General features: G+C 43.9%; 3 protein-coding genes across 3 annotated transcripts in view; all 3 read right to left on the bottom strand.

The window, feature by feature from the left end:
* Positions 1-15,862: 15,862 nt before the first annotated feature.
* On the bottom strand, positions 15,863-17,080 carry LOC123397527 (transcription repressor OFP14-like). Its single transcript, XM_045092055.1, has one exon. It carries the CDS (start codon positions 16,943-16,945, stop codon positions 16,136-16,138), a length of 810 nt encoding a protein of 269 aa, XP_044947990.1. The 5' UTR covers positions 16,946-17,080; the 3' UTR covers positions 15,863-16,135.
* Positions 17,081-20,859: 3,779 nt separating this feature from the next.
* LOC123452812 lies at positions 20,860-21,448 on the bottom strand. Its single transcript, XM_045129534.1, has one exon. It carries the CDS (start codon positions 21,446-21,448, stop codon positions 21,083-21,085), a length of 366 nt encoding a protein of 121 aa, XP_044985469.1. The 3' UTR covers positions 20,860-21,082.
* Positions 21,449-22,006: 558 nt separating this feature from the next.
* Positions 22,007-24,643, bottom strand: part of LOC123452811 (histidine protein methyltransferase 1 homolog) — an 8,948-nt gene continuing 6,311 nt past the window's right edge. Inside the window, exons 3-8 of the mRNA XM_045129532.1 lie at positions 23,876-23,942; positions 23,701-23,801; positions 23,362-23,406; positions 22,977-23,282; positions 22,778-22,880; positions 22,007-22,317 (exon numbers count right to left, since the gene is read on the bottom strand). Coding sequence (XP_044985467.1) covers positions 22,235-22,317; positions 22,778-22,880; positions 22,977-23,282; positions 23,362-23,406; positions 23,701-23,801; positions 23,876-23,942 — 705 coding nt within the window. The 3' untranslated portion in view covers positions 22,007-22,234. The remainder of the gene's footprint in view (positions 22,318-22,777; positions 22,881-22,976; positions 23,283-23,361; positions 23,407-23,700; positions 23,802-23,875; positions 23,943-24,643) is intronic.

The raw sequence follows: 24,643 nt of genomic DNA, 5'->3' as shown, positions 1-24,643 counted from the left end.
GCTTTAGTTTCGCCTGGGTGTTTTCTGTAATGCTAGCCCACTAGTTCATGCATAGTGTTTTTCATTTGAGACAAATCCCATATGTACGTAGGACTAGCAGTAAGTAGGCCTGGGCGTTACTCCCATGGACCGTACTCCAACCGCGTGGACGGAAGCTAGTAGCCCATGTGAAGGCATGCTACCGGTCAAGTGTAGATACTTGATCTCTTTTAGTCCCACCTCGCCTGGGTAAGGAGCATAGGCAGTGACATGTGGCTATATAAGAAGATGTCGCTGTGACTTGTAACGCAGTTGCTCACCTCATTCTCCATTCCATTTAAACCGGAAACCGGACCGAATTACTCGATTAAACGAATTTTTGGTTAGTTACTATTTGTTTTAATTTTCGGTTTTCAATTTCCCTAACCGAATTTAAGAATAAACTGAATGGTAGAAACTGAATATTTTGTTTCTACCGAATGCCCAGGCCTACTCCTAGTCGGTGCGGGCCACGCAGCTAGGCTTTCACCTCACTGTATGCTGAAACGTGAAGGAGTGGGCTTGGTGAGCCTATCCCGGGAGTATGCTGAAACGTGAAGGAGTGGGCTTGGTGAGCCTATCCCGGGAGTATGCTGAAACGTGAAGCCTATCCCGGGGTTATCCCTTCGTCAAAGTTGGTCAGTGAATCTCGGTGGCACCAATTTGAAAGTTGATGCCTTAGTGGTACCGAGATGGTAGGATTTGGTATAGGATTTGTCAAGTGTAAAATCGGTAGGGCCGAACGGAAATAGTTGGTGACACCGATTTTGCAGGTTTAGATTTGGACACAGATATTTTGTGGGAGAAGGTCTGAGTATTTTTAGTGGCTACCTCTAAGCACTTGAGTAACTAATTCATCATAATACCTCACCCCCTTTTAATAGTATTGACTTTCCTATGGACTCAAAGTGATTTCTTAGAAATGTAAAATGTAGAGTCTTCTTGCTTGAAGCTTGAGCCAGTCCTATTACTTTCCTTGCATCAAGGGACATCTCCTCACAATCCTATAGCCAAGGCATCTTCGAACCTTTTTGAAATATACTTGAATAAGATCATTAGTCCAATGATGCATATGTTGTGATTAATTATCAAGATCATCTTAGGAAGCAATTGTGCTTTCAGGCTGTGATGTTTGTGGTTAACCTGTTGTGATATTTGACGTGCTAAGTATCACGTAGGTTGGTCGTACCACCAGGATACTCGCATATTGATATTGAATATAAGCCCTTTCCGTGGTGTCGCTCAGACACTCGAATGTTGCACGTTGTTTTATTATTTACGCCTTTTCTATGATGTCGCTCACACGCACAATTGTGGCTTGTTGAGTATTATATAAGCCCATCATGTGGTGTCGCCTCGACGCCCGACTATGGCATGTTTTTTTATAAACCCCCTTATGTGGTGTCGCCCATATGCTGAAGTATGGCATGTTAATTATTTTATAAGCCATGTATGTGGTGTCGCTCAAACACCCGAGTGTGACATGTTAATTGTTTTGTAAGCCCTTTACATGGTGTCACAAAGACGCCCGACTGAGGTATTCAATGCTTTATTTTCTTATAAACCCTTTTTGAGGTGTCACTTAGACGCCCGACTGTGGTAGTTTACTTTTATTGTTAACCTTTCGTGGCATCGCTTCAGACACCCGGTCAGTGTATTTTATTTTCTTGGATATTTTGGGAGGACTACCACCCAACTTATATACGTTCACTTTATTTCATCTTACTGTTAAATTATTATGCTTTCTTATTGTGTCATTTTAATTAACTTGTCCATATGCATTATGTCTGCATTCATTATATCATATGTCCAGACTGTCTTACGAGTACATTCAAAGTATTCACTGGCTAGTTGATTTGGCCAGATTTTGATGAAGGCGATCTCATGGATGAAGAGTATGATAGCGAGTATGACGCCTAGAGGAGTCCCAGCAGTCTTGCGATCTTGGAGTCTGCCATTGTATTATTCCACCGCTTCCACCACCATGAATAAATTGTCGAGCCTCACTCTGACGCTTGACATGCCATGGTATATTGAGTCGTGTAACTTCACTCCGTCATGACACATCCACCTATATATGCGAGTCAGTAGTGCTACCCCATCACCATTGTGTTATATCCTCCTTTATGATACATATGGGCATGCTTGTAATAAACTGTTGAGCGACCTCCACTCAACCTTGTATAATATTAAGTACTACTGGTTTCCTGTATCAAGATTTTTCTACTAGTGAATTATTTTCTATGCTGGAATAACACACATGGCTGATTTTCGATAATTATATTATTTGGAAACCGGTCCTGATAGAGTCCATCGTCCCGTTACGGGAGGACCAGGTGATCTGACAACCATTTCAATATCTTCGGATTCCTTTGAGGAGAAGTCTAATAAATCGGTCAGATCTTCGATAGTGGCTATGAAGTGGGTGGTGGGTGGGTAATAAAGTTCCCCACACCTAGACTCAGAGCCGAAAGGATCATGGATCGGGACCGAGCCGTCCGAACTATCCATGCCTTGGGTTCGGATCAGCGTCCTGTTGGACGATGGGAGATTTTCCGTACTAGTGCTCAGAGCTCTGCTGGATTTGACCTCCGGTGTGTCAACATAAGAAGTATGTCCACGAGGGGTTACCCTCGGGCCTTCGAACACAACAGTCGGATCCGGGCTCAATGCCGTATCGGGAGTAGAAATTATCCTCGACTCGAGATCGGGGAGAGGATCCAAAGTTAAGGCTTTGGAGTTGCGAGCTCTTCGACCAAAGTCCAGACCTCGGAGAGGATCATATCGCCTTGGGAGTCGGCGAGGTACTCTAAATCGCCGAACTTGAATCCTTGGCCCTGGGTGAACCCGTTGATCCGGTGATGAATCGCCTTCATGCACGGGGCAGTACTGCCGAAAGCAGGGGTTTGGTCGGGATGAAGATATCCCCGGCATTGACGTTTTTGCTGGTGACCATGCGAACCATCGATCCTTCAAATGATCCTTCAGCGGAGCTCTCAATGAAAGCACCAATGTCGGTGTCGAAATAGGCTGATCTCGAGTAGGGGGTACGAACTATGGACCTTGGGTCGATGGCTAACAAGGGACGAAGGAGATGATGTTTACCCAGGTTCGAGCCCTCTTGATGTAGGTAAAACCCTACATCCTTCTCTTGTTATATTCATGAAGTAGTACAGAGTACAATGTTGATCTACCTCGAGATCGACTATGGTGGTCTAAACCCAAATCGTAATGAGCTTAATGTGTCCTACGGACTATGGCCCCCTGGTTTATATATAGACCAGAGATGCTAGGGTTACACAAAGTCGGTTACATCAAGAAAGGAATATGTCGATTACTACGTCGCCTTGGATTGTATGCCAAGTCTTTGGAAGAGTCCATCTCGATTCTACTACCGTCAATGATGATCGAACAACCCAGTAGTCCGTCAACTCTAGTGTAAAATTATTTAAACTAGGTTATAGAGCTAGTTCAATTCTAGTGACCTAGTACAACTCTAGTGTCAAAATATTTGAACTAGGTTATAGATCTAGTACAACTCTAGTGTAAAATTATATGAACTAGGTTACAAAGCTAGTACAACTCTAGTGTAAAATTATTTCAACTAGTTTATAAAAAGCTAGTACAACTCTGGTGTAAAATTATTTCAACTATTTTATAAAGGTAGTAGTAGTACAACTCCAATGTATGAATATTTGAACTAGGATATAGAGCTAGTACAACTATAGTTTAAAAAAATTAACTATGTCATAGAGCTAGTATAAATCTAGTGTAAAATTATTTGAACTAGGTTATAGAGCTAGTACAAATCTAGTGTACATTTGAATTAATTTATAGAGCTAGTAAAACTCAAGTGTAAAAATATTTGAACTAGGATATATGGCTAGTTCCACTCTATGTGAATTTGGATGAAATATGTTATAGAGCAAGTACAACTCGAGTGTAAAATATATGAAATAGGTTATAGAGCTAGTACAACTCTAATGTAAAATTATATGAAAAGTTTTTAGAGCTAATACAGCTCTAGTGTAAAATTATTTGAACTAGGTTATAGAGCTAGTACAACTCTAATATAAAATTATTTTAACTATGTTATAAAGTTAGTACATCTCTAGTGTAAAATTATTTGAACTAGGTTATAGAGCTTGTTCAACACTCGTGTAAAATTAATTGAACTAGGTCAAAGACCTAGTACAACTCTAGTGTAAAAATATTTGAACTAGGTTATAGAGCTGGTACAACTCTAGTGTAAAATTATTTGAACTAGGTTATAGATCTTGTACAACTCTAGTGTAAAATTATTGAACTAGGTTATGGAGCTAGTTCAACTCTAGTGTAAAATTATTTCAACTAGGTCAAAGACCAAGTATAGCTCTAGTGTCAAAATATTTGAACTAGGTTATAGAGCTAATTCAACTCTAGTGTAAAATTATATGAACTAGGTTGTAGAGATAGTACAACTCTAGTATAAAATCATTAGAACTAGGTTATAGAGCTAGTAAATCTGTAGTGTAAAAATATTTGAACTAGGTTATAAAGCTATTTCAGAACTAGTGTAAAATTATATGAAGTAGGTTATTGAGCTAGTACAACTCTAGTGTAAAATTATTTGAATTAGGTTACAGAGCTAGTACAACTCTAGTGTAAAATTATTTGAAATAGGTTATACAGCTAGTTGACCTCTAGTGTAAAATTATTTGAAATAGGTCTAAGACCTATGAACACACCGCATAAGAAAGAGTTACATCATATGGATCTCCAAGAGACCATTGTATTGAGAAACAAAATGAGAGAGAGAAAGCCATCTAGTTACTACCTACGGACCCGTAGGTCTGATATGAACTACTCACGCATCATCAGAGGAGCACCAATGAGGATGATGAACCCCTATGTGATCTTGTTCCTCTCCGGAACGGGCTCTAGATTGGATTTCGTTGCTTCTGCAAATTGCGTTGGCTGAAACGATTTTTTGTCGAGTCCTCTAGGGTTTTCTGAATATTGGGGTATTTATAGAGCTCCTAGGCGGTGGAGGAGGCACCCGACGGGCCCACTAGACAACAGGTCATGCCAGGGGACCTGGGCGTGCCTTGGTGTCTAGTGGGCTGCCTGGACCTCCTCTGGTGCTCCTTCTTGGCTACCAAGTTTCCTTCTGGTCCAAAAAAATTCTTCGTAAAGTTTCATGGCCTTTGCATTTCATCTGATATTGATTTTCTGCGAAGGAAAAAAATAGCAAAAACAACAACTCTCACTAGGCACTATGTCAATAGGTTAGTCCAAAAAATCATATTAAGTTGCTATAAAATTATCATAAAACATCCAAGAATGATAATATAACAGCATGTAACAATAAAAAATTATAGATACATTGGAGATGTATCAACATCCTCAAGCTTAATTCCTTCTCGCCCTCGAGTAGGTAAATGATAAAACAGAATTTTTGATGTGGAATGTTGCCTCACATGTTCATCATATTCTTTTTCTTTTTATCATGGACATATGGACTTGTGGATGATGCAAAGCAATAGTCTATAGTTTGACATGAAAATTTCAATACTCAAGCATATCAACAAGCAACCAAGTCTTCCAAAATATCAATGCTAAAGAACATTATCCATAGCCCATCATGCTCTATCATTGATCCATTCATGCAAAACACTCAAATATTAACTGTATTGAATGCTCAAGTATGATAATGGTGTTCCTTAGTTGGTGCTTTATAAGAGAAGATGGAGACTCAAATTCAAAATAAAAAATGCATAAAGTAAATAGATAGGCCCTTCGCAGAGGGAAGTAGGGATTTGTAAAGGTGCCAGAGCTCAAAGTGAAAAACTTAGAGATAACTTTTTTAGGTGGTATGCTTTTCATGTCAACGAAAACAACTAAGAGTTTCCAATATCCTCCATGCTAAACAAATTATAGGCGGTTCCCAAACTGAAAATAAAGTGTATTCCTTCTTCCACCATTCGTTCACATTCCACGGCTAGTCGTATCCATGGGTATCGTCTATACCAACAGTTTCCAAGGAATTTATTATTTGACAACATAAAATATATATATATTTGCATTTTGGGATTGGGCATCCCTATTACCGCCATACTCTCATGCAACGATAAGTGAATAAACACTTATCTTGAGAATAACCTATTTAACATGTAAGATACCGACCACCCCTCGCCGCTTCATGAGCGGTATGGGCACACAAAACAGAAATTTATTTTGAACATTAGAGTTGGCACTTGCAAATTTACTTGGAACAACGTTGAAATACCACATCTAGGTAGGTATGGTGGACTCATTTGGAACAACTTTGGGTTTAGGATTTGGATGCACAAGCACTATTCCCGCTTAGTACAAGTGAAGGCTAGCAAATAGATTGGGAAACGCCCAACCAAGGAACGAGAATCATCATAAGTGAACATTAAACATAACTAACGCCGAATAATGCAACACAAGTAGGATGTAATTTCATAGCATAAGTATTGACTTCACGTGCATGCATAGGTAATCACAAACCTTAACACCAATATTCTTACTAGAGCATAATTACTCATAAACATAACTCACAAATCACTATCTTCATATCACAAAACTATTGCAAAGAATAAAATTTAATATCTAATGATCTTCATGAAAGTTTTTATCATATCATTCGTGGACATTCATCACTCTGGGACTAATTTCATTTAGAGCAAATTGCCATTGCAAATAAGAAGCTCTCAGACAAATATAAGTGAAGAATGAGAGCGCAAGTTTCTTTAAAATTTTCAACTCTCAAAATAATATAAGTAAAGCAAGAGAGGATTTATCCAAAAAAATTACTACTCTCAAAATAATTTAAGTGAAGCATGAGAGCAAATTTCTTCAAAATAACAACACCACCCTAGGTCAGCATATCGGTACCACCGACATTCCTATATCGGTCTCACCAAGAATTCGAAAGTTGCCACATTTAGTGCAACTCAGTACCACCGATATTCATGCCAGTGTCACCGAGTTGGGCAATAATGTTGTAACAGTTGGATTTTTGGAGATGCCTGTATACACCCCTCAACGACCTCTCATTCGTAGAGGAATCTCTCAGAACACACACAAACTTGCCATATCCAATTTTCTGAGAGAGAGACACCTACTCATGTGTTGAGATCAAGAGATTCCAATCCATCCACTGTAAAATTGATCTTTAGCCTCCCCAAGTTGCTTTCCACCCAATCAATCTCTTCTACCCATGCCAAATCTCTGAGAGAGTGATTGAGTGTTGACGAGACTATCTTTTGAAGCACAAGAGCAAGGAGTTCATCGTTCTATTGCATCTATTACCTTTTGGAGGGTGGTGCCTCCTAGATTGGTTAAGTGTCGCTTGGGAGCCTCCTACTTCGTGTTGTGGAGTTGAACCAAGAAGTTTGTAAGGGCAAGGAGATCGCCTACTTCGTGAAGATCTACCCCGAGTGAGGCTAGTCCTGTGTGGACGTAAGGCTTGGTGTAATAGACAAGGCCGCTTCTTCGTGGACCCCTTGTGGGTGGAGCCCTCCGTGGACTCTCGCAGTCGTTACCCTCCATGGGTTGAAGTCTCCACTAACATGGACGTATGATATCACCACCTATCGCAACCACGCCAAAAATCATCGTGTCAACCTTTGCGTTTGATCTTCCTATCCCTTCCCTCTACTTACATTTGCATGTATTTACTTTCCGCTGCAATACTCTTAGATATGCATGTGTAGGGTGTGCTTGAATTTTTACAACTGCTAAAACTGGCCCGCAACTAAAATTGGGAAAAGGCTAAGTTTTTATTTGGTCAAGTAGTTGAATCACTGATACGTCTCCAACGTATCTATAATTTGATAGTTTCATGCTATTATCCTGTCAAACTTTGGATGTTTTGTATGCCTTTTATATCTTTTTGGGACTAACTTATTAACTCAGTGCCAAGTGCCAGTTCCTGTTTTTTCCGTGTTTTTTACCCCTTTCAGAGGAGGATTTTAAACAGAGTCCAAACGGAACGAAACTTCCAAAAAGATTTTTTCCAAAACAGAAGAAGATCGGGAAACTTGAGAACCAAGGCACGGGACCACCAGGGACTCCACAAGCCCCTAGCTGCGGCCAGGGGGGCCGCGCCTCCCAGGCTTGTGGGCTCCCTCGTCCACCTCTGCCCTAGGTCTTTCGCCTATATATTCCCAATAATTCTAGAAAAAACCAGGAGATCATCGAAAGTACTTTTCCGCCGCGTAAGCTTCTGTCTCCGCAAGATCCCATCCGGGGCACGCTCTGGTGCCCTGCCAGAGGGGGGATTCGGATACGAAGGGTTTCTTCATCAACACCATGACCTCTCCGATGATGCGTGAGTAGTTCACCATAGACCTATGGGTCCATAGCTAGTAGCTAGATGGCTTCTTCTCTCTCTTGGATCTTCAATACAAAGTTCTCCATGATCTTCATGGAGATCTATCCGATGTAATCTTCTTTTGCGGTGTGTTTGTCGAGATCCGATGAATTGTGGGTTTATGATCAGATTATCTATGAATCTTATTTGAGTTTCTTCTGATCTCTCTTATGCATGATTTCATGTCCTTGTAATTCTCTTCGAGTTGTGGGTTTTGTTTGGCCAGCTTGATCTATGATTCTTGCAATGGGAGAAGTGCTTGGTTTTGGGTTCATACCGTGCGGTGACCTCACCCAGTGACAGAAGGAGTAGCGAGGCACGCATCGTGTTGTTTCCATCAAGGGTAAAAAGATGGGGTTTTCATCATTGGTTTGAGTTTATCCCTCTACATCATGTCACCTTGCTTAAGGCGTTACTCTGTTCGTCATGAACTCAATACACTAGATGCATGCTGGATAGCGGTCGATGTGTGGAGTAATAATAGTAGATGGAGAAAGTATCGGTCTACTTGTCTCGGATGTGATGCCTATATGTATGATCATTGCCTTAGATATCGTCATCACTTTGCGCGGTTCTATCAATTGCTCGACAGTAATTTGTTCACCCACCGTAATATTTTCTATTTTGAGAGAAGCCTCTAGTGAACACTATGGCCCCCGAGTCTACTTCACACCATATTTTCAGCCTTACACTTTTTGTTCGTTGCATTTTCCGCCTTCAGATCTCACTTTGCAATCAATCTTGAAGGGATTGACAACCCCTTTATAGCGTTGGGTGCAAGCTCTTTTGTGTTTGTGCAGGTACTCTGGACTTGACGAGATTCTCCTACTCGATTGATACCTTGGTTCTCAAACTGAGGGAAACACTTACTGCTCCTGTGCTGCATCGCCCTTTCCTCTTCAAGGGAAAAACCAACGCAAGCTCAAGAGACGACATAAGATTTCTATCCCGTAGCAATCACCACCCCCCCTCTAGACATACTTCAGATCCTACAACATATATCTCGGTTAGCTCCTCCAGGCTTAAAGAGGCCATGTCCTTCCATCCTACTCCTTTGTTGGCTGCTTACTCCCCCCTCAAGTTGGGCCTATTGAAAAATAGTTGGAGGTGGGTCCTGTGAATGAGGAAATTGAGAGTGTCTCCTACAAATTTGTTGTGCAAAAACTATCCGCGCCAGAAGATAAAACTTGCAATGAGATGTGCTCTGGGACTAAGGCATATGAAGACAAAAAGATAAATGAAAGGACATCCTCTATCTATGTTCAAAAGATTTACTGCTCTGGTCTGCTACAAAACCCTGATAGTTCAGGCTCTGATACTAAAACTGAAGATGGAAATGAAGCCATTGACATGGAGCTATCAACCTTTGTTGAACATGTTGCTCAAGGACTGAAGATGTTAGCTCTAAGCATAAACAACACTCCCATGATTCAGGAATCTGAGGTGACTGTCCTAAACAAAAAGAAGAAGAACAATAACAAGTGGGGTCATGTGGTCTCCCAAAGGCCAAGCACTAGGATGCAAAAGAGGCAGAATATTATGGAAAAAGTTGCAGCCTACAAGATCAAGAAAAATCTAGAAGTTCCCACTACTTAAGTAAGTCCTTTACCTCTGACTCATGCTCTACCTTAGAAAAATATGCTTATGTTGTGAATTTGAAAATTGGTTTTAATGAAGAAGATAAAGTTGTTATTGTTAACAGTATTATTAGAGTTGAAACTAAAAAATGCTTAGCTTTTGCTACTCAAAATCCTGAGATATTTTTACTTAATGATCTAGATGAATCCTTTTGTGATTTAGATGGAGCTTGTACTAAAGAAAAGGACAACAACCCATTTTCTTACATGTCGGGGGTGCTGCTCATTCATGTGGGGACACCGGTGTTGCTCAAAAAGCTGGGCTATGTAGCTTGTCACACCCCATTAAAATCCCATGATGGGTCTCCTCTAGAACATTAGAGGTGTGAGCCAGAAAGGAAAATTGCAGTGCCTGTCTAACATTATTAACAAAAATAAACCATATTTTGTTGGCTTTCAATAAACAAAGAAAGAAAAAATTGAGGATTCTTTCCTTAATACTATCTTTGGGTCTGTTCCATACATATGGCACAGCCTACCTACTATAGGGACGACATGTGGTATTTTAGATGGTATTAATAGTGATTTAATGGACTCATTTATAATAAATATCGCCTGACCATCATCCTAAAAAATAAAGTGTACCAACTATGTTGGCACCTTGTGGTGGTATATGGGACAACTTATGTTATGGGTAAGGTGGATTTTATAGCAGAACTACATGAGGTGAGGGAGGGGCTTTCTATCCAATCCTTTTGGGGGTGATTTCAACATAATTAGGGAGGCTAGAGACAAATCTTATGGTATTGTAAATAATTCTTGGGCTATCCATTTTAATGATTGGATCAATAAATGGGGTCTCATGGAGACAAAAATTGCAAATAGGGTTTTTACCTGGAGCAATAATCAAGACAATCTTGTTTTTGTTGTGATAGACAGAGTTTTCTCTTTTATTGATTGTACAGTCACTTTCCACATACTACACTATGTGCCTTACCCAGGGTAGGGAGTGATCATTCCCCCCTCCTTCTGGATACCGGTACTAGACGTAGTAGTGTGGACAAACCTTTTAGGTTTGAAAAGGGGTGGCTAGAGCAACCTGGTTTCCCCTCCTTGGTGGAGAAATTTTGGTCTACCTCTTCTCCTTTTACCTCAACCATTCACACTTGGCAGTTTAAAACTAAATTATTAAGGAAAAGGTAAAAAGGATGGAGTATTAATTTAGAAGCTGCTATGAAGAAAAAGGAAAAAAAATTCTACAAGAATTCGATATCTTGGATGTCTTTTCTAAACAAAATAGAGTCTTAGATGAGGATACCCTCACGATGAGAGAGATTAGGACATAACTAGATGATATGTGGAAAAAAGAGGAGATTGCCATGTGGCAAAGATCTAGAGATAGGAAGATATTGAAAGGGGATAGGAATACTGCATATTTTCATGCGGTTGCTAACCAACGCAGGAGGAAGAATCATATTTCTGTGCAAGAAGGCCAATATGGTCATGTTCATTCCACGAATGAGATGTTGGGAGTGTGACTAATTTTTATAAAAATCTTTTTTGGCTATGAAGATAAACCTAATATACACCTAGATGACCATTTTTGGTCAGCAGGGGAGAAATACAAAGATGAAGAGAATGAAAATTTAAAGAAACCTTTCTCGAAGGAGGAAATTAAGGAAACCATTATGGGTTCATACACGTGCGGAGCCCTCACCTTAATGGCCTTTCTTTTCTATTTTACCAAAGGTTTTGGGATTTAATTAGGAAGGACTTTATGGCCCTGGTTAGAGACTTTGAAAACGGTTCCTTGGATATAAAATGCCTCAACTATTCTATTGTTACTCTTATTCCAAAAGAAACAGGCGCTAGACATAGGAAGAAATTTAGGCCTATTTGTTTAAGTAACGTTTTGGTGAAAATCTTCAGCAAGGCCATGACCAACAGGATTTCTCCCCTCGGCCATCTGATGTTGTCGCCTTGCCAAACTGTGTTTGTCCGTGGATGTATCATTCTTGAAAGTGTTTTTACAACACATGAGGCGATCTACGAGGTGCATAAAGCTGGCAACTCCGGTGTTGTCCTGAAACTAGACTATGAAAAAGCATATGATAGGGTGAACTGGGATTTCCTGTTAGAGATGTTGACATCTAGAGGGTTTGGAAGTAAATGGATTAACTGAATTTTTTTCCTTACTTCAAAAAAGTTCCTTTGCTGTCAAGATTAATGACACTATGTACCCATATTTTGTGGGTGGAAAAGGATTAAAACAGGGAGACCCATCCTCTCACATGCTGTTTAAATTGGTGGGAGATGTGTTTTCACGCATGCTAGCCCAAACGGCTAGAGAAAACATCATTGGAGGGATTCTCCCGAATGTGATTCCCGATAGTTTAATCAGCCTACAATATGCACATGACACGATTTTATTCTTAGATTCGAATCCTGAGTACGCTAAAAACCTTAAATGGCTATTGGCTTGTTTTGAAAATATCTCTAGTATGAGTTAATTACGATAAATGTGAACTTGCTCCGATCAACTTGAGAGAAGATGATATTAAAACTCTCTCTCAAATTTTCTGTTGTGAAGTTGGGGACTTCCTCTTGAAATATTTGGGAGTGCCACTTCATTTCCTGAAATTGAGAAGGGAAGATATACATCCTATTATTAGTAAAATTATTAAAAGAATATGTGGATGGAGAGGCAGGTTACTTAGTTATGAGACCAAACTAATTCTGCTCCAGACTTGCATTGTAAGTATTCCTATGTATTTGATGCCTCTGATCAAATTTCCAAAATGGCCAATTAAGGCCATTACCTCATAGATGTCTCATTATTTCTAGGGTAACATGGGAGAGGTACACAAATACCACCTTGCCAATTGGGGCTTAGTTTCCCAGAAAAAGGCTTTTAGAGGGCTGGGGTTCATAAACCTAAGAGAGTTTAACATGGCCTTTCTTGCTTCCTGATCTAAAAGATGCTTACAGGGACCAGAGAAGCCCTGATTAACTACAAATATAACACCACGGGGCCTAATGCCCTTTGGTACAGCGAAAGAGTGGGCTCTCCATTTTGGAAGGGGTCACCTGGGCCCTTGCCGGGGCTCGACCTTTCTATAGGTGGAGTTTGGGCAATGGGGTTCTCATCAGTTTTTGGCATGATATTTGGGCCGGAGAGACTACTTTAAAAACACGGTTTTGGGAGGTCTTTGAGATGTGCTAACAAAAGAATAGTACAACTTCTCCAGTTTGGGACGATGAGGTGCTGAGATTGACTTTCAGCAGATGTGTGGATGAAAATTTCATGCAAATTTGGCAAAAACTCTTGTTGGCAATTGCCAACTTTATTCCTAATGAGGAGAATGATAAACCTATATGGATGCTGGAACATAATTGTGTGTACTCTGTTAAATCCTTCTATAACACCATTAACTCAGGAGGGGTTTCTACCCCTATTTGGAAAAAAATCTGGAAAATTAATGTTCCTAATAGATACTTTGTTTTTATCTGGTTGAGATGACGAAACATGCTTATATTGCAATGAAAAAGAAACTGTACACCACCTTCTTTTCTAGTGCATTGTTGCTAGAGCCATTTGGCATGATATTGCTGAAGTGTTTAACTTTGTCCAACCAAACAATATGAATGAATATTCTGATATTTGGAACACTAACAATAAGAAAATTGTGGTAAATATTGCTTGTGTTGCTACCATTTGGAGCATTTGGTCTATGCGTAACAAAATGTGTTTTCAGAGCGTGTCATGGACAAGTACGCGAGCTATCCTGGGGATGATCAGCTCATTTGTTCACCAATGAAAGATTCTATGCAAGGAAGATCAATCTGTCATGTTGTGTCGCTGTATCTAGCTCCTGGACCATCGCAGAGGAGAACTGCTACGAATCGCCAGGAGATGAAAAGCAGAGCTGGAGGTTTGGCCGGATCGGGAGGTTGTCTCCTTAGGGCACATTCTGGTTGATGGGCCATCAGCCTTTCAATCTGCTTCTAAGCCTCGAACCAGCTGTGGAGACTTTTTCTTCATTTTTTTTCCTTATGACTGCCAAGGTGTTGGCTTTGTTGCAACTTCTGTTTGTAATAAGTAAAGTACTCATGCCCCTTAGCTTGGAGATTAGATGTTGTAGGTTGGACATTTCGAACAACTATATCCTCCGTTTTATGCAATAAAATGGAGTGCGGGGAGTTCCTGCAACACAACCACCGGTCTCCCAGCGCGCGGCTCGCGGCTCGCACTAGCACAGGACCGCCGCCGCCGGCGGCTGATCTCCCTCCTCCGTCCACCTCCGGCCCAGCCAAACGCAGATACGGAACCCCGCCAGCGTCCTCTCTCCATCCATCCCGAAGCCCGGCGCCGTCTTCACCGGCTCTCTCCTCGCGGCGGATTTCGAGTCGGGGCCTCCCCTCTTCCTGCCCCGCTCCCGTGCGGCCGCGCCGGGCCGCACCGGGGCGCCCCTACGGGCTCGAGCCGGTCCCTCCACGCCTCTCTCTCCGCTCGCCGCCGCCGGAGGCGTCGTCGGGCAAAGCCCTGGCGGTGCGGCGGCGGCAGGACCCCTCGGTCGCCGTCTCAAGAGCGGGGGCGGCGTTGCTCCGCTGCTCCAGGCAGTGATGATGCGGGGCCTGCCGTGGCGGCATGATGCGGTGGAGGAAGCCGAGGCGGCAGCCTGGGGTGATGATTGAAGTGGCTGGAGAGTGCGGCGGATTTGGCGGGACTGAGATCTCGTGTCGCTGGGGGCTGCCGCCGTGCTGCGTGGAGGAGGTGCTTGGTGGCTCTCGAGTGCCGCTGGCGCGGTGGCTTTGTGGGAGGCGTGTGGGCTAGCGGAGGTGTTGTGCGTGGGGTTGTGGTGTTGGGAGGTGCTCCGGGCGAAAGCTTGCCGGGCAAGAGCTTGCCGGCCGACGGTGTTGGCGTCTGTGGACGTCGTCTCACCTTCTTGGAGGCACCGTTGAGGAGTTCTCTCCCTACACACCCTCGGATCCAGTTCTTCGGGTGAAAACCTTAGGCCCGGTTGGGCCGGACGACGGCGTCGGCATCATCGCTTCCTCCTTGGGGGCGTCGTCTTGAAGAGCTTTGGATTTCGATTGCACTCTCCAGGGGCTAGACGCTCGCGACATTGCGGTCGGCTGGGGATCGTCCGGGAATGTGGATGATCTGCGTGGTTTCTTGTGTGGCAACGATGGCCCCTTCAAGCGGAGAAGGATTTGTTGTTGGGTCTTGGTAGTCGGTCTCGTCCGACGTGTTCGAGGGGTCGCCGTGCCTCTCTTGTCTTCTGAAGTCGGAGCTGTTTGAGGGGGATCCTTGCTGCGACGATGACGTGAAGATGGGTGGTTGGTTCTGGCGCTGGCTCGACGCAGGTCCAGTGCTTTCTTCCTTCAATGCTCGTCGGCTGAGTCGAAGTTGCCTGGTCGCCGGCGCGTGTGGCGGACTGTTTGGCGTTGTCCGACGCAGGCCTCTACGCTTGTCTGAGGTGGAGGCTACATCGGTGGTCGTTGATGGCGATGGCGGAGTCGCCATCGCGGAGGCGTGATGACGATGATGCCGGATTACAACCTCGACGGAGTTCTTCCCTTAGGCGGCGTGTGTGCGTTCTTGTGAAGGTTGCCAGGTCGCCCTGTGTGTCCTGTTGTGGCGGACGCATTGTGACGGTTTTAGTCCGGTTTTTCGATTATTAACCGGGCAACTCTCTTCGATCTTTTTTAATGAGATCGGTACATCAGGGACCGTGTTTAAAAAAAATGGAGTGCGGGGAAACCCCTTTCGATCAAAAAAATTGTGCAGCGTTTGTGCCGTTGGTCAGAAATATTTCTCCCTGTGCTCCTAGATAAGCATCACAATGGATGAGCACACACAAGAATATTGGACACTATGAAGAGATGAATGTCCGAGCAAATACAGATCCTTATTACTGAATTAATACCCTTGACTCTACCTGACACATCAGTCCACATGGAGTAATAAAACGTCCTGAAAGGCTGAAACAAACTCGTAATAAACCGCGCGTATATTAAACACATACCATTATGTTAGTACTCGTAGATCGTTAGTTAATCCGTGCAATCGCCCGACGGCAGCATGTCCGGCGAGCTGCTGTGCCTACCAAATTTACACACATGCACGTCAGCATGTACGCACGACACGATCACGACTTCACGAGTTCGAGTCCATCGCCTCGTCGGCGTCGGCGTCGTCCTCGACGCCGTATCCTCTGGCGCCCCTCCGCGGCTGCCGTGTCCGCCTGCTCTTCGGCTTCGCCGCCGGTGCCCTGCGACGCCTCCGGAGCGCGGCGACGGTGTCGGTGAACGCCCGGAGGATGTCCTTGTGCACCGCCCGGTCGTTGAGCTGGAGGTAGCAGAACAGCAGCTCCTCCATGAAGTCCCAGTCCACCGCCGGCGCCGCGCGGGTCCCGGCGCGGGCGGCCTCCATCCTCGCGTGCGCGTCCGCCATCTCCCGCATGGACCGCCGGAAGTCCTCGTACGGCGCGACGGAGAGCGTCACCACCGCCACGCCGCCGCCCCCGCCGGAGACCACTGCCTTGGCAGCCATACCCGCCACGACGCCGCCCCCCTCGCTCTCAGAGCCGCCGTAATCCTCCTGCGTGGAAGAGCCGTCGTCGTCGTCGTCAGGAACGACGGTCGGGCCGACCCTGAGTGACCGGAAGTTGACGGCAAGAGCGCCGTCGTCATCGTCGTCGTCGCGGTTACCGGCAGCGACGTGGCGTTGGCGGGCGCCGGAGGAGAAGGAGTTGGTCCGGGGGTGCATGCACGCGGAGAGCAACGAGCCAGCGGCGGCTGCGGCGGAGGGGGAGGGGGAGGGGTTAACGTTGTCGTTGGCGCTCGGACGGCCATGGCCATGGAGCTTCTTGAGGGCCTTGGAGAAGTGGAGGAATGACTTGAGCCTTGCGCGCTTCTTGCTCCTCATCTTCTTCTTCTTCTTGGCCTCATCTTCCACCCCCTCCATGTTTCTCTTGATCTCTTGGTACGTTGAGATCGAGTGCTGGTGTTAGATAGCGTGGCAAATGTAGGTTGGGAGAGGGGGGCTGGGGGAGAAAGGAGTTACATACGAGTATTTATTTGTGAGTTATGTGTACTTATTTAGTACTAGTGCTTGCACTGGAGAAGGTATTTACTTAATTTTGTTGACTTTTTACCAAGTATAACTTCTTTAATTCTTATAGAGACAGCCTTTTTTAGCAGAATTTTAGAGATTACTAACTGCCCTTTGTGGTGCGGTCAGAGTACATATAACATGGTGTAAGTAGTATTAATAAAGTCCTAAATGTTGTCCCTTATTGGATGACACATTTATTTACAATTTTGCTAGAATTCTTTTCTATTCACCTTTTATAGTCCTTGAATGTGATTGTAAGACGCGTGTGTGCTGACATGGATTGTACTACTTTATATTTGTTTTTGTTTATCAGATGAATGAGATTAAATTATATATCATCTACTCCCTTCATTCTTAAATATAAGTCTTTTTAGAAATTTCACTCTAAAATATGTCTAGATACATCTATATGTAGTCTTTTAATGAAACATTTAAAAAGACTTCTATTTAAGAACGGAAGGAGTACATGAGTTATAGGCACTCCCATTTATTTATGTTAAAATCGACATGTTAATGTTTTCCGTGACGCTTCAGTTGATCACATTTCTGGAAATCCATCGAACCAGCTTCCAGTCACGTCCAACCTCAGGATCGTTAGTTGATCTTGCTACATGTCAAATTACAAAGAAATTTAAATTAATGCAGAGCTCTCCAGTTTGCAATAAAATGGGTGCAACAACTGAACGAAAATCATGACGAGTGTTTCAAAGGTTTAACACCTCTTTCCAAAACTATCTTTTGTAGTATATATACATTATTATTATTTTTGCTCCTTGATGATGTAAAAAACGATTAGGCCTTATTATAGATCATCTATTGGAGATGCTCTAAGAGCCCCCGTTGTGTGTCTCATGAAAGGAAAAGAACGGGGAGGTGTGGTGCCGTCAAGGAAACGAGACCATCCATCATCTAGTGTGTTTTTTTAAAGCAAAGGAGACCATCCATCATCTTTTTTTTGTTTCTTTTTTGCATGGCCGTCCATTATCTAGTTGACGGCTCAAGGTTGCAAAAATGAGGACACCGTTTCTTGTACTCCCTCTATTCCCTTAGAGCATCTCTAGCAGACCCCGTATAATGCCCCGACCCGTAAAATGATCGTCAAAATACGGGTCGACATGAAAAATGTTGCCCGACCAGACCCCGCAAACGCGTCCGACCCATAAAAGTTTTTACGGGACGCGGCAAAAGTTCGCCCTCAACCTTTAGATTCACGGGATGGGAGGCCGACCCGAGCTTGCCCCCTATCCGCAACGAGATTTGGCGCGACGGAAATTTCCGCGCGGTCGTTCCCCGCTCCCCTCCTCCTCGGCAGCCATTGCCCCGCCACCGCGTGCTCTGGTCCATCTTCCCCGCCATTCTTCACAGTCATGGAAGCCTCCCAGTCGTCCCACATCAACATGGAGGTCTCACACACGCAATCCCCTCTGACGAATCTCGTCGCCGGCCATGTCGCCCCCGACGTCGCCCAAGGCACCAACGCGCCTGCCCGCAAGCGGCAGGGCAACGTTGTCGTGCAGGGCGGCAATCCAACTGGCCCCGCCGGAAAGGCACGCGCGTCGGGAGCCGACGCTGCTGCGCGATCTGCCCGACCGCCGGCAGAGAAGACGAGCAAGGTTTCGAGTGTGAAGCGGAAGAAGGTTCCTACGAAAAGGTTGGCGCCTTCGTCCACTCCCTCCGCCCCGGCGAGATGTTCCCCGACGATGCCTTTCAACGGCGCTGGTTCCACCGCAGGCGATGAAATGGTCGGGAGGTATGCATCTTCCATCCCTTGTTCTTGCTTCGCTTTTCGCCATTGTGGTAGCTCGTGACTTGATGTCACTCAATGTAGCAGTCGTTCGAACAATGTTGCTGCCGAGTTCGTGAACTTGTTGGACACCAACGACGTCGACGTCGATCAAGCCCCGATCGCTGGTTTCAATTACAATGAAATGGAGGGTGGCATGGATGATCACGATGGTGAAAATGAAGTGGGGGAGGTAGATGGGGGGGCATATCAGCAAGCGCAAGCAAAAAAAAGCATGAGATCAAAGAACTACACGATCTTGGAAGATCAAATATTGATCAAGGCTTGGAGTGCGGTGTCTATGGATGCTTGCATGGGTACGTCTCAAACCTCTAAGAGGTACTGGCAAAGAATCAAAGATCAATACTTTCGCATGATGGCCAAGCATCCCAATAGGACAGCACAGACCTTTCGGTCACTCTAAGGTCGTTGGGACGTGATCAAGCCGATTTGTAGCCATTGGGCAGCTTGCTTGGAACAAGTTCGCAATGCACCTCCAAGTGGAACCGTGGAACCCGACTATGTGAGTTAGTTTTTACGTCCCAAGTTGTGCACACCATTTGCATCATATGAAGTGATTGCATCATTTGACTTTGTTTTAATTGTGTAGGACAAATTTTCCCAACAACGGTACAAAGACATGGAAGCTTCCGAAGGCAAAAAAAATTAAACTAGAGCATTGTTGGGATAAGCTCAAAGACTGCGACAAGTGGAAGTTGATTGACAAAGAATCCCCATCGAAGAAAGGTTCACTTACGAGCATGGATGAAGATGAAGATGATGATGGTCCAAGAAACTTGAACAAGCTCGATGGTGACAAGAAGACAAAGGGGAAGATCAAGAGGGAACACGAAATATCGAGCTTGCGGGACAAGATAGATGTCATGGTGCAATCAAATGAGTTGATGCTAGCGAAGACTTTGGAGACAAAGATAGAGTTGGTCGAGAAGAAGGCACGAGAGAAGCAAGAGAGGTGCAATTGCTCAAGGATATTGAGGAGAGAAGAGCACGCGCCGCTGAAAACAAAGCCATATCCAACCTTCTTGACGAAGAGAATAGGATGACGACATTGAACCGCAATGACATGGACGACATCAGCAAAGAATGCCATGATATGACAAGGAGAGACATCTTGAAGAGGAGGATGCTTGTGTGTTACAGTGTCGGCGATGTTTTCTCATCGGGAATTGGAACCAATGTCGTCGATGATTTTGGTGCCGAAGTTGGAACAAGTGTCGGCGATGAATTCAAGGGCGGGGATGACCCCGATGATATGGAGTGAAAAGCGACCAAGATGATGACGGACGTGGTCGTCGTTTTTGTATGAAGTCCTTTTACGTTTGTCTTACAAAACTATGCTTTTATTTGCGCGAGAACTATGTTTTATTGTTTGAATCTGAACTCATTTGTCAGAATCGCTGTCAAATTCGCTTATTGAGGTTTTCGGTTTGCGGGTTGACGCCCGAGCAACCCAGCGTAGCCGATCCGTAAAAAAACATCCTCTATGAATATTCTTTTTTACGAGTCCGTTTTACAGGGTCACTTCGCCCTCACCTGCGCCGACCCGCCAAACCGTTTTTCCGCGGACTGTAAACGTCTTTTGCGGGTCGGTGTTATACAAGGCCACGAACTCAGACTACATGGTTGGTTTTTAGAGTACTTTTTAGAATTACCGTTTGCAGTACATGCTACTACATGCTGTAGAACCGCGGTGGAAGCAAACTGCGAAGCACATCATTCCGTTGCTGCTATTCTTTTCACAGCGTTTCCAGCTTCTTTGTTGGGGCCAAGGAATTCCATAAAAATCAGTTTGTTTTCCACGGCGACATACAAAGGCTCATGCGTTCCAGACGGTGCATATCTGGCTATCTATCTAACCCCCGTTGCAGAATGTAGTCTGGTTCATGGGAGTAGGGCAATCTTCACATCACAACTCATACGGCACAGCTGGGTGAGTGAGTTGCAATTCTTCTACCTGGCATCAACTAAAAATCAACCTACATTTTTTCGCACAGGATCTGGGCATGATCGATCAGCAGGGTACACCCGACCTCAGATCCATGCCGGTAGAGAACAACAAGCACAACTCGATTTACAGGATCAGCTAGATATATATATATATCATACCATACACAAGCATATAGTACTACTACTCGCTAGGAACAGAGACGACACCTGAAAAATGGGCAGAAGCCTGCTGCCTCTCAGTAGCCCTTCCCACGGGGGTACTTGCCCCTGTTACCGGCCACCGACGGGCCGGAGAGCACCGGGAGCCCCCACTGCGACAAGAAGACAATGCTTGGGCAGGCGTCCTCGGCATGTGCCACGGTTGCATGACGGATCTTGGAGGAGGAGGAGGGCTCGGAGACCTTCCTGGGCAGGATGATCGAAGTGATCCTGCTCCACCTGAGCTTCTTGAGATGGAAGAAGCAGGAGCAGGCCGCCTTGCCGTTCAGAGACGGCAGCCACCGCCGCCTGGGCGGCGGGGTGGCCCCGTCGTCCCGGCATTCCAGCCTCTGGTACTGGAAGAAGCTGCCCCTCCGGCCGGCCGTGTCCTGCAGCCCCATCATTGCAGCTCAACGGGAAAGGCTGCAACCTGCAAGGCCAAGATATAGGCTCTACAAGGAAGATGCAGATCATCTTGAGAGGACAAACGACAGTAGCTTGCACATGGAGTGACCCCGACCAAAGTGGTACGACGCTGATAATTAGAAACATTGACACATGAACAAGAGGACAAAGGTTGCCGTAATGTTTGATTCCCTATGCCACATGGGCCTAGCCACCCTCTCACATCCATGTCCCTTCCTCACTCACACATCTCCCAATCTATTTTGCTGGGAGTACATTGGATTGGAGTATTTGCTGGTTGCCAGGAAAGCGAGCATGGTGTGTATCATGGGATCTGGACAAAGGAGGTAAAGTATGGGGGCACAATTTTGTTTCTTGTTACTCTTTTTGATGACTTGTCAGTTGCCATTGCTACTCAATCAATTCTGTCTGCCATTGGAATTCCCAAGAATCTTTGCTACCATGGGCAATAAGAAGTGCTACTTTTGTCAAAGTTGTGAGATGGTACAAGAGGGCATCATGGAGAATTCACATCTCAGAGGAAAGGGTACACCGGGTTTAAGAGTCGTAATTCAGAGATAGGAGGACTCAAGTATTTGTATGACTTCTCAAGAGTAAAACATGGGCTTCTTATCGGAATAAGAGCTCATAAACAGTCAACTTGAAAGTGAAACTAACAGTGCATTAAAACACCATGAAACGACTAAACCAAGGCTGACACTCTACCAGTATAGAGCCAAGTACACGTTTGTATCTGATACAACAATTACAGAGGCTATGCTAGTCTACTTGAATGAGAATTTCCAAACCTCCCTAACATTGGATGATCCATCAGTAACTTCAGCAAGCAGGTCCGACTGCAGGGCACCTAAAGGACAATAAAAGAACCAGTAAAGCAAATGCATGGACACCACAACACATGCAACTCTTAACACAAAATTCACATCATGAATCCAAAGAAGTCGTGCATCTGAGTGTTAAACAGCTGGCCTATGGTTTTGTCATGTGATGCATTTAACGAAGGATAGTTTAATCCTCTCCTCCACATGCAGGATGCAAGTTCCTTTCTTTTCTTATAAAACACATGTGCTTGATACTCGGCTTGAAAGCAATAATGCAGAACTTACAACCTAGACAGATCTTGACATGCAAATTCATTATAAACATGTAGTTTGGTAGAGGAAAAACACGAAAAAATACGTGACCACTACTTGTACAAAAAGTATTGACGTTTAACCTTTCATCACATCAGTGTGCAAAGTATGCAAGCCACTACAGAGAAAAATATGGGTACACGAATAAATATCAGATGGCTAATAAATTCTTACCATCTTCTGTAACCAAGCGTAGAAATTGCCTTGTGCCACCACCTACACCAAAGTAATGCTTTTTCCCTGCCATATAAACTACACCACTAGGGTAGTGTAAGCACTGCAAAAGGTTTTAGAGATGTGAGCAACAATTAATATTTAGCAAACTAGAGTAATGGAAAGAAAAAATTAGTAAAGGAAGATATTGGATATTGACCTTCTTGATGAGCCTGTAGAGACTAGGAAGTGAATCCAATGCATAAACAGTCTCAGCCATCAGGATGATATCATAACCTCTATACCCTTCATTTTCTGTTTGAAGATTGGTTGTTTTATCCTGGACAGCATCTCCGCGAAGAAGTAACTTGTCGATTTCACCCCAATCACCAGCATAAAAACCAACACTCCTAGATGTGAATGTTCCTTGAGATGATTCCTTGAACAGATTAGCTTTTACATTTGGGATGGTAAGGCACCTAAGAACCTCAGCATTGAAATCCTGAAAGTGAACTAGACCAGCACCCTGAAAGTTTGAAGTTTTAAGAAATTGATATAGTTGAGGAATAATTTCAAAAATGCCAAAGGGGGAAACAGATTAATACCTTCAGAGCGGCATAGATACCAGGGAGGCCATGTCCACATCCTAACTGAAGAATCACAGAGATAGATAATGTAAGCAACTATCTGAATGCACCATTTTCTCAGCTATAATTATCTATATTAACAATTCGTGGAAGACTTTAAGTACTAGTAGTACTTTGTAAGCTAGATATCCTAGTAGAGTACATGATTAGCTGGAGAGAGAAGAGAGAAGAGAGAAATCGCACCAAGAAAACATAGGCCAAATACATTCGGAAGAAACAAGATCTAAATATTTAACAGAACTTCCAAGTGTACACAAAATGTTGACAATACGTACAATCTTAGAGCAAGTATCCCACCTCTAGTATGTGTTTGCCTTCTATAAGCAGTCGATCATCTTTGATGTCTGAATTTAGGGTTTTCACCAAGTCCAATGATCCTTCCCACAGCTTCAACCCACCTAGGACCCATGGAAATTGTCAGGTTCACAAATACAAAACATGCTGCAAATAACAATATGCATTCAGTCTTCACCTTCATATTTTCCTGGAACCAAATCAGAGTTTTTTACCCCGAAAACATCAGAGGTGTTAACTCTTCCCTAATAAATAGGATGAAAGAGAACAGATTAGTTTACGTCAGCATAAGGATCTAACAATGACGTGAGGAATATGGTGAAAGAACAGGAAAAACTTTTATATAAAACTATTCCTGTATTCCATATAAATTTAGAATAGCAGTAGTTGAACCGATGACATATTTGCTCCAAATGTGGATGGGTTCACTGTCATTTTGGCCTGAATTTCACAAGAACAGTGTCGACGCGTGGCCTAGAAAACTATTTCATGGCTAAAGAAGCAACATGTTTTTGTTTTCTTTATTTAGGGTCGGCGGAGAGAAAAGGTGGGAAGATTAGCGTATTCATGAAGTTTCCTATGTTCTTGCTTCCCTTGGTAAAGTATCAAGTATGCAGTGAGCATTAACAAACACACTCACAATATTCATAATCTCATGTTGATCAATCATAACCCTTATCCTTATAACATAGAAAAACTGAATAGTACAAAAGTGTCTCACTTTTTCTCCATACTCACAGATCCATGCCCAACAAAGATCGTGATGAGCGAAGAGTAAAATAAGGTTATTCAACGTGAATTCAATCTGTAGCAGCAGCCTAATCATAAAGGGAAAACTTCTGTTGGGAAGGCATAGTGCTCAGGTACAGCTCCGAGGAGAGACATAGGGCGCCCGCCCTTGAACAGTCAGCTACACAGCACAGTGAGGTTGTGAGGCCCTATTGAG

Source organism: Hordeum vulgare, chromosome 5H (assembly GCF_904849725.1).
Source record: "Hordeum vulgare subsp. vulgare chromosome 5H, MorexV3_pseudomolecules_assembly, whole genome shotgun sequence".
In the NCBI taxonomy this organism is placed as follows: Eukaryota; Viridiplantae; Streptophyta; class Magnoliopsida; order Poales; family Poaceae; genus Hordeum; species Hordeum vulgare.
Note: the sequence above shows the minus strand (reverse complement) of the source record. Positions and strands in the feature narration are given on the sequence as shown.